This window comes from Thunnus thynnus, chromosome 1 (assembly GCF_963924715.1).
Source record: "Thunnus thynnus chromosome 1, fThuThy2.1, whole genome shotgun sequence".
NCBI classification, from domain to species: domain Eukaryota; kingdom Metazoa; phylum Chordata; class Actinopteri; order Scombriformes; family Scombridae; genus Thunnus; species Thunnus thynnus.
The window spans coordinates 37741173-37751465 of NC_089517.1; the positions used below are offsets into that span (position 1 = coordinate 37741173).

At 40.0% G+C, this 10293-nt stretch overlaps 1 protein-coding gene across 2 annotated transcripts; it reads right to left on the minus strand.

The window, feature by feature from the left end:
* Positions 1 to 133: 133 nt before the first annotated feature.
* On the minus strand, positions 134 to 8999 carry rbb4l (retinoblastoma binding protein 4, like). Of its 2 annotated transcripts, none has more exons than XM_067597378.1 (12): positions 8839 to 8999; positions 7890 to 8034; positions 6940 to 7085; positions 5141 to 5314; positions 4908 to 5023; positions 3945 to 4105; positions 3738 to 3864; positions 3491 to 3568; positions 3050 to 3126; positions 1827 to 1884; positions 1409 to 1519; positions 134 to 1129 (listed from the first exon to the last, which is right to left on the minus strand). In XM_067597378.1, exons 1-12 carry the CDS (start codon positions 8852 to 8854, stop codon positions 1061 to 1063), a joined length of 1278 nt encoding a protein of 425 aa, XP_067453479.1. In that variant the 5' UTR covers positions 8855 to 8999; the 3' UTR covers positions 134 to 1060. The 2 variants fall into 2 exon arrangements, with proteins under 2 accessions (XP_067453479.1, XP_067453469.1); XM_067597368.1 differs by having other exon boundaries at positions 5141 to 5317.
* Positions 9000 to 10293: the final 1294 nt, after the last annotated feature.

Here is a 10293-nt window from a genome sequence, read left to right on the forward strand (position 1 = left end):
GTGTTTTTTTTCATTGCTCTGATTATTGTGTCTGTCATATAGAAAGTGTCATCTGTGTGTGCAGCGTTTCTCAAAATGCAGAATGAATACGTCTGTCTGAGGAAATTATTTCATATTGACAAATGAGAAGCTATTTTTGAGAAGTTAAAAAAGTTTTATTGCAATTTGTGGCGCAGGAAACAAAACATGGCAGTTTCACATTATGTAAGAACAGAAAGAGGAGAGCAAAAAAAAGACAGACATGTTTCCCTCTAGTGCACTAAATTAGTCCCACACCTTTCACTCAAGCCAAATACTGACAAGTCTGATGTACCTCAAGGAGGCTCCAGGTTATAACTGAGGCAAACAGCAGGGAATGTTTCTTCACAGGACAGCCAGCGTGTGTCTGCTAAATATGGTTTTATGTAACAAAAATAAAAGGTAAGTTATGAAAGAAAGCCTCCCTGAACATGACCAGGGTGGTTAACCTAGAACCAATCACACCATTTAGACACATGTAGATCAGTTTCCTGAAAGCATTTCGATGCTCGGATCAAATTTGTCCATCGTCTGGATTTTCCTTACATACATACTGTCTAGTGGTTTCTGGCTACTTGTCAAAATGGAAAATAACACTTGTGTTTTCCTTGCATGAGCCCTTTGAAATGAACTGATAGGTCTAACAATAAGTTACTGTAACTCTGTGCACATACAGTCTTCAAACCCCCTTCACCACTATATCCCATCCCCCAAACACTGGAGACACTACCACCTGAGCAGGTAGAAAACTCCAAATCCCATCCATTGCAGACCAATGGCAGAACTATTCCAAGTGCTTAAGCGCTTTGGGGTACCTGGGCCATGTTGAGGTGTAAGCAAGATGAAACTGAATCCAACCGTCTGTTAGCAAGGGTGGAATCCAAGCTTTCTCTAACTCTGCACATTACTCGTTTATGTGGAGAGCAGATTTTTTCATTTTGCACCGGAGTTAAGCCAGAGAGGGAAACGACAGGCTGGGCTGGGTCTGGAGCTCAGGGGATGGAGGAGGGGCTGTGCCTGGAGAGAGTCATGCAGAGCTGGGTTATGATCCCTGGGCCTCCAGCTCTGACGCGGGAGTGTCTGGCTCCTCATCATTGTAGATATTCTCTGCCTGAAGGATGACAGGACACACACAAGCATTTATGTACACACACATCTCTGGTGTCTCAAACTATATGAAAGTGGCTGAAAAAGAAAAAGGCAGCTTTGTAACACTGAAAGATGAAAATGGTTCACGTTTGCCTCGGTATTAGAAACCAGGCTCACCAAAAAAAGAGCAATGTACACAAGAATTAGTAAATGGCTTTATTCTAACAGTGCTAAGCTAACAGTCCGTTAGCTCAGTTAGCAAAAGTGTGTTTGTTTAGCGATGGACAGCAGCTGTACTCACCATCTGCCAGACTTGCATGATGTTGTCCTCCGACACTGAGCAGATGACCCAGGGTTCGTTGGGGTTCCAGGAGAAGTCAGAGATCTTGGCTGTGTGGCCACCATGGATGAACTGATGGGAGAGGAAGAGAAGACGTTAGAGACAGACATCCAGAAGTGGTTGTGAGGTGGTTTAACCTTCTTCCTCAGTGGGCAGTTACAATGTCACTGACCAACCAGTAGATGTGAATTATTATGGACTTCTGTGATGAAGTTAGATGCACTGATATAGTAGTAGTACTGAAAGGCTCTCCTATCACATTACCTGCACTGCTGTTTGTGTTTATGTGAAGGACAGTTTCATGCCCACTGATATGAATATGAAAGATGTGAGTTTGAGTAACATGGCTCAGTGATCTTGACTTCTGGATATCACTTACCAGCAGTTCTGGTGGGCCGTCCTCAGCATCTTCTGCTGACTGCTCCTCCCCGATTTTACTAAGCAACGAAAACAAAGAATTGAGTGTAAAATCAAGTATTTAACATTTTGTTTAACATTCATCAACTTGTTTTATTCAAAGCAATCAAGACTACACTTTCACCCACATGTGTAGTCTACTAACAGGCAATCTTACTCTTTATCTTAACTAATCACACAGGGTTATCAAGCTTCCATGCTTCTACGGTGGGAAACTGACTGATAGTGCTGGTTTATGTCAGCAGGTAACTCACAATACATTTCAATACAGAAATACCAAATATGTTTGAGGTCACTTAGCAACAGTGTCTACATTACAGTTTGCCCACCAGAGCGCACTGACCAGTTTCATTTAACCCTGGAAAATGCTCCACAACAATAATAAAAATTATTATTAATTGCCTGCTACATTATTGTGATTTTTCCAAACCCGTCAATCTAAACTCAGTCACCTGACCAACATCCATACTGACGGCACAAATTCATGCAGGTCATTTAAGTTAGTTGAAGTTATTATGATGCTTTAGTGTTATATTTTACTGGCCTTAAAGGCTACTTCATATATAAAAAGGACTAATTAGTTTAGTTATTGAACTACCACTAGTAAGTACAACACTTTCCCTTTATCAAACCTGTTGTTTCTATCCAGAGGCATTCATTATAGATAAGAACGTGAGACATTATGAGATCATGTCTACAAAATATGGCACAACAACAAAAGTACTTTTCACCCTCAAAAAGCAAAACTAAATGTCATAAAACCTTCAGACATTCAGATCATGCAAATCAGTTGTGTCACACAATATATACTGCAAAATAACAAAGATGCCATTTTTGTTTTGCTCATAGATGAACAGTTCTTGTCTCACACTTTGTAGATATGTTTACAATACTTGTCTAAATGTAAATAATTGACCGTGACCTTAACAGACATGACAGCTGGGAGATGTTGCTGTTGAGTCCAGATGGCTTCAGTTTACAGTGGCCATAATTAATAGACATCATCATATCTGGCATGCTTTCATTTTATGAGTAGTTTTTGTGCTCATCCTGCGGCAGACAGTGTTTACTGTACACTAATCACTTGAACATGTTTTCCTAAAACTCCTGAGCAGCAATTAAAGAATCCCCAATCAAAGCTGAATATAAAGACATGGATTGTGAGGTATGGCTGACAGTTGTTACCTGAGATCCCAGACGTTGAGACGTCGGTCGGTACCGCTGGAGGCCAGGATTGTCTCATTGTGAGGAGACCATTGTACCTAATGAGTTGGACAGTTGGACACTGGCAGGTCAACAAAGTGCTCATATAGCAGTAGAAAATCACATCAGGCTTGGTTGCACCTCATAAAACAGTTTCAGAATGATGCAGAACATCTGCCAATCACCTACTGCCTGCTGAAGATGTTACTCACTCCAACTACAGGTAGATCTGTTAACAGTGGTTACACTGTGGATCACTATTGCATTTTAGCTTTTTATGACTTATTAGGCATCACGTTGGCTTCGTTAACAGCAGACTGATATTCATCTTTCATTTGAATCTGTGTTTGACTAACATGAATTACAACACATTTTCATACATGTCGTGTTTTCTTGGCACTTGGAGGCAATTTGAGTACTTACCTGGAAAATTTCATCTTTGTGGGATTCAAAGGAGTGGAGCTTCAGTTTGAGGTTCCTTAGATCCCACAACGCAACGGTCTGAGAGAAACAAAGCAACACAAAGCATTCAATATTTATTACAGATTTCACCCAAAGCTACTTTTTTATTATCAGTCTGAAATTGGCAATATCTACTATCCTTTAAAAAAAAAACGACTGTTTTGTGAGGTCGGGGTCTCGGGTTTGTGTATTTTTGTCTCTTCTCTACCTTATCAGCAGAACCAGTGGCAAGAATGAACTCGCTGTAGGGGTTGAAGCTCAGACAGTTGACTTCAGCAGTGTGAGCATCTACTGAGTGGCTGGCTTTGGATGTGTTGTTGGACCGAGTGTCCCATCTGGTGGGGGATGAAACATGAGGGTCAGATCTGTAATCAAAACCAGACAAACAGACTGCCTATTTGTATCAGTCACTTACATCATAAGTTTTTGGTCGTCAGCCACAGAGCCAAACAGAGATTCATGGAGCAAATGCCAGGAAACATCTTCCACCACAGCTGTGTGGCCGGTGAAGATGGTCTTGGCATCCACGATCTTTCCTTCTTTTGGGCCGGCCCCGATGTCCCATAGACAGATGGTCTGTGGAGAGAAATGAGAGTGGGGAGCACAGGGTGTTGGTATTAATTTTTTTATAGGATGGGAGCATGCTGCATCACTGAGTATAGCCATAATCTATCATCACCATTTATTTCCAAGTATGTCGTTGCTGGACTGTATTCCAGTCTTTCCCTAACTTTTTTTTCCTGCTGTATCTTCACAGTCTTACCAGATGAGCTCATGTACCCCTTTATCAACACCACCCATCAGTATCCACTGCATCATACAAGTGGATAGCACTTTGACTTTCACTATGAATGAAAAGTACGTTACAAATTAAATGTATTATTATTATATTCTAATATTTCCCTCTGATGTTCAGGCCTGTCTCTTTTTACAGGATGTTTGAGCAAGTTTGCATTTGTGCTATTTACCACAAGAACATAAATAAATAAATAAATAAATAGGAATAAAGTAAAGCTTTTGTTGAAATTGCTTTCTGAACATTTTGGAGGCTATAGTTTATGGTGCTGTCAAATTGTATTCCTTTACCCGAGATGTATGTAATCTTTCATCCAACTCATTTATATCAATGAGTTAGAAAGACACCTCTCAGTATATAACCCAACACAGTTCAACAGGACGCACACTACAGCCTCCATAATAACCTTTGAATTGAATGAACAGGTTCAACAAAACCTGGACATAACATAGATGAAGGTAAGATTACAGTCTGAACTCACATTTGGAACCTTCTAACACATGTACACATTTTCAAAGTCACTATTATAAATTGCTCTGCTCTGGATAAGCAGTGAGTAAGGTTTCAGTTTTAGTCACTTACATGGTCATCGGAGGCACTGAGTAGGTTGCCGCTGAGATTGGGATTCCAGGAAAGGCCATAACCTTCTTTCTGGTGGCCTTTCAGCCTCAAGTCAGGGCTACACTCCCCACTGGGATCTGAAAAACAAAACACAAAAATACACACCACATTCAGCTTCGTGATGTGTGATTCATCAGAGTGTGAGCATTCAGATGCATGTATTAATAAGTATATAAGTACAGCAGTGATCCCACCTGGCTTAGACGGGTGTTTAGTGTAGTCAAAGACCAGCACGTCAGAGGTGGGGGTCTTGGTGGCGATGATGCAGGGACTCTGGGGCATGTAACGGGCTCGGTTCACCTCTCCCTCATGGTTGATCTTGATCTCGATTTCTATTTTCCCACTTACTGAACCGAATCCACCGAACTCTGATGACAGAATACAATCAGACTTCAGTACATCCGAGGTAGGATACGGACACCTGACACTTGAAAACTGCAGGTTAAACCTTTCTCTTCCTTTATATTTAGCAGGTCATGTTGGCAGATAATGAGTTGCTGTTTGAGGGTTCTATTTTTCTATGTTGATTTGTCAACTGTAAAATGTATCGTAAAAGAAAATAAATCTAAAGGATATGTATCAAGATTGCTATATGTTGATTTAAAAAGAATTCCTATCTGTCAATATATCATTGTTGTTTTTTTTAAACTCCTATCAGTATCTACATCAAACATCCAGTATTGATCAGGCTACAGTAAAAACTCAATAAAATATTTTAAACCAATCCCACCCCCCCCCACCCCACCTCCCAAAAATCAACCTGTAGAGTAAAAAGATTTCACTAATACTACAAACATCTAAAACCACCTGATGTGTTGAATCCAGATATTTCTATTTACAGCATTTTAACACCTTAAAAGTCTCCATCACCACATCTGTCAAGCAGGACTTGTCAAAAATAAATAAATAAAAAGAGAACTTGCATGATTAGAAACAAATCAATATGTAGTAAACTATTACTTTACCCATCTACTCTGATATGTAAACTTGGTTGGCTCTGTATGTGTTGATATTAAGACTTGGACTGTACCTTTAAATTGTTCGGTGGCCATATTAACGTACTAATACTACCTCTGGCACCACACTAAAGAAGCAGTGAGCCTTCAGCACACCTACACACAGTTGGGCGTCCATCAACATACCTGCTGGAAGACAAAGTAAGACAGTTTCAGCACTCAGATAGAATGGAACATGACTCATTCATTCATTCTCTCACAATACAAAACGTCTCAGCTAATCAATGTCTAAACCACTTTCTGCATCTGTTTTGTAAAACTAAAACAAAATGAAAGGTTTTAAAGCCCTACATCTTCATATTAAAGCACATCACTTTGCAATATGCCAAAAAAAATCCAGCCTTTATTTAGGTTTGAGCTTGTATAAAATCACTTTATTTTCACATACAGCTGGTTTAAGGACATAATTTTTGTACACTGCTCTGATTGGACAGTTATTTTCTCCAGTTGACAATATTCATTACACAACAAACTGTAGTTCATTTCCTGAGTAATGCATTTCCACACATTAGTTTTTTTTCTTTCTTCATTGAAGTCCTTTTAGCTTGTTTAAGTTATATCATATTAAATGGAGAAGCTGTTGACCCCAATAATAAGATTTTCCTATATTTGTCATAAGTGAGTTGGAGTAGAAACAGCTGGGAATTAAACCGAGCTTGACTGGTTGTTTACAGGTTGTTGCTCCTGTGTATCAAGAGGAAAACTTTTCTAGGTTGCAGATGGGTCACTTTTGGTGACTTTCTCTATGAGTGACATCTTAATGGTGAGGTCAAAGGCACTCTGTGGACTATTAGACCACTGTTGGTGTAATGTTTTGATCTTGCTTTCTACCATAATGCACAAGCACACACATACGTGACAGTAGTGAGGAATGTTAGGTCTTTCAGATGTACATTATGTATTTAGCTTACAAAAAAACTCCAAGTGGGAAACTTTGTGGTGTTGATATTGTGCTTTTTGGTTTAAGTAAAACTTACCTCCTTTCTCGCTGTCGTAGTGCGAGGCATCAAACTGGGCATCATCATTTGGTACCTGGACACTGGCTATGACGAGGTGGTTCTGCTCATCTGATGTATGGGTTCCCAAAACCAGCCTGTGGACGGCGTAGTCCTTTCCCTCGGGCCTGCAGAGTTCCACAAAATGAACATGAATTTAATTTTCTACTAGTCACACTTAGCATCTATGGTTTTGCCTTTCACTCTAACATTAGAGCAGGGCATTTCTTGTGATTAAAATCACTGCCACTGCACTTCTCCCTCTCTCTTGCTCATTTAGCATCATAAGTGAGTTATGTTACAGTTTACAGCTCCACTGCGGTCTCAAAGTCCACAGGAAACCATTCACAGGCAGTGTCTGTTATTCAGCAGGCACAATTCTAATATAGTTTAGTATTGTTTCACCAACATTTTATCAGTTATACAAGCATACGTGTATGCAGCTCATTTAGATGTGGTAACAGATGCTTCATGGCTGTAATTAACTCCAGACAAGCCTTTATCTTTAGCTAGATATCCTGAACAGTGTCAATTAAATAGTTACCATTAAGCTGGTAAAAGTTAATAAACACAGCAAGAATGAGGCACAAATATAACTCCACAGTTATGCTGTTTGCCAACTCAAAAGACAACCAAGACAAAGAGATGTTGCAGGAAAACTCCAGCAGTGCATAAACACAGAAGATAGGAACAAACAAAAAAAAAAGAGTGGAATTTGTGAGCGAGACCCTCTGGTCACACAGGTGGTGGGCATGGACATTGGCACAAAGCTAGAAAGGCAGCAAATCATCTCCAGCCTCCACAACAGAGCCAGAATGCTACACAGCTAGATCTGTTAGACATTGGCTGTAATGAGTAGCCTCACAGACACCTGTTAACATTGTTGCTGAGATTTAAGCCATGAGCTGTAAGATGTGATAGATCAGAAATACCTGGTGACATCTGGAAGCCACTGGACAGTAAGGCTGGGCCACTCCAGTGCATGAGTCATCACCAGGTCGTACAGGAAAGGTGTGTTTTTCTTCCAAATCTTGTACTCTTCATTGATGACCCTTTCTTCCACTGCATCGTCATACACTATAGCAGAACAATGTGGCATAGGTTACAGGTATATACTGGAATTAATAGCACCCATTGCACCCCCCTCCCCAACCAGTACATTTTGATCTTGAGTTACTCAGGGAAAGTTGAATAAGCATATACAGCAGGTACATACAGTACAAGCCTGGTACTGCTGGCCAATGTGCAGCTCCACTGGAGCAATTAGGTTTTCATTTAAAGTGTCCTGCTCAGATAACTTATTCCTTAACAGAACTGCTTTATTAGGATGTGACTACTATAACTCACTTTCCATTTCCACATTTTCTCAACCAGCCCCCCCCCACAAGCTTCAGCGTGTGGAGCTGTTTAAGTCACGATCAAATCTGTCTAGCCTATACATTACACTATCAGCACATCATTACTCTGTGATGGCGGATGGACATATCTTTAGGAATCGTAGCCGTGTGTCTGTGTTACGTTCTTCCCTTGATTCAAAACTGGTTGCTGTTACCTGCCATCCCCATGGCGTATTTTTGTGAAAGGGGTGATGGCAGAGTAACAACAAGCAAACTATTTCTTAAGTTGAAACTTAAACAAGTGCTGTTTGGTGAACTGGATGTCTACCGCACTTAAAGAGTAGAGGTTTGGCATGACGTTCTCTTCAACACTTTAAACCGGCTTGTTAAAACCTATAAACCTGCTCATAAGACTTTACAAAGCTAGCGTATTATGCTAACATATTATGCTAGCGCCCCTGACAGGGTTAAACGGCCGCGGCGCGTACACAAAGCGGCACACGAGGCCACCGCTTTAAACACTGTGTGGTTTTAGTTGACCTACCCTCTTTATCGGCCATGTTCCAAACTCTGCGCTATGTCACGATGCTCGAAAGCAAAGTAACTGGGTAGACGCTGTTATAGTTCGTGCTGCTTTGGTTGTATCACCGCTAAACTAGCTCCTTCCTTTTCAGCGCGGAATTCGTCGGTACCTACTACGCATGCGTCAGTGCGCGCGTGCCAACGGGGGCCAACACTGCGCGTGAACTGCGCAGACAAATTGGCTCATTTCCAATATTGAGCATTTCCGCCTTTCACCCTAATACATCCATATTTTCACTTTAATATACATCCATATTTCACTCTGCATGGTGACAGACTGACATTGCCTTCTATACAGTCACACTGCTAGAGGGGCTAAAAATACAAATACAGTATACTACAGTACAAAATGCAACTACAGTGTATCATATGTCATAATATTGTGTCCATAAAGAGTACTGTTATGTAGTGACATGTCAGTCCGCAGTCTTAAAGCGCAGATGAGCCTAAGTACACCTGAGACTGACAAAGCACAGCTAATGTTTGAGGTGACAAAAGCTTTTCCTCTGGTGTCATCTTCAGGACAAACTTAATAGTTTTTCCCATAAGCAGTAAGGATTTATCAACAGTAAAGTGTCTCCATTTTTCTCCCATCTAACAATTTTGTTCTGTGATGTGTAATAAGCATTACAGCTTCACTATGCATTCCAATGAGTTTATTTTGTAAAAGTCTTGTCCATAAACAGCAAAAACAGTTTACAGTAAATTACAAACCTTGAAAATGCAAAACATGTTACAAATACAAGCATAACAAAGATTCAAAAGAAATTAAAAATGCATGAGTTTACATACATACAGTGTCTTAATCAGCTGTCATCAAAAAATAAATAGGTATATATTTCATGACAACAATAGTAGAAGCAAAGTAAAGGCAACTGGCACACAGTTAAAAGACAGTGTGATCTTTTATAAATCTACGTAAACTTTCACTGGGACAATAATAGGTTTGGCAATTTCAAAATGCATTATCACACTATGTTGTTCACAATGTTTCAGTTGAAAACCATCTTCACAGCTCTCAGTTTCCCTTACAGGTTAACGTGGTTCGGTTTAATCTCAGGTTTAAACATCGAGACGAGGCAACAGAAAAAGTGGATTGTGTATTTTTTTTTCTCCAAGTCCACCCCATACCAACAAATATCTGATTTTAAACAAAGGATCAATGGCCACTATCAAAAAAGAATGATCTGGAGTACAACAGTAGAGCATGCCACTATAAAAAGCTTTGAAATATACAGTGATCTATTTCACAGATACACAGAAGAACAGATGTATCACTTTTCCATAAAAAGATGAGCTGTTACCTAGAGCAGTCCAAGTAGAATAGTGGTCCTATATTCTACAACAAAAGTAAAATATACAGATATAGTTAATATTGAGTTACAATGTGTAACCCAGTTGTGCACAACACTTCATA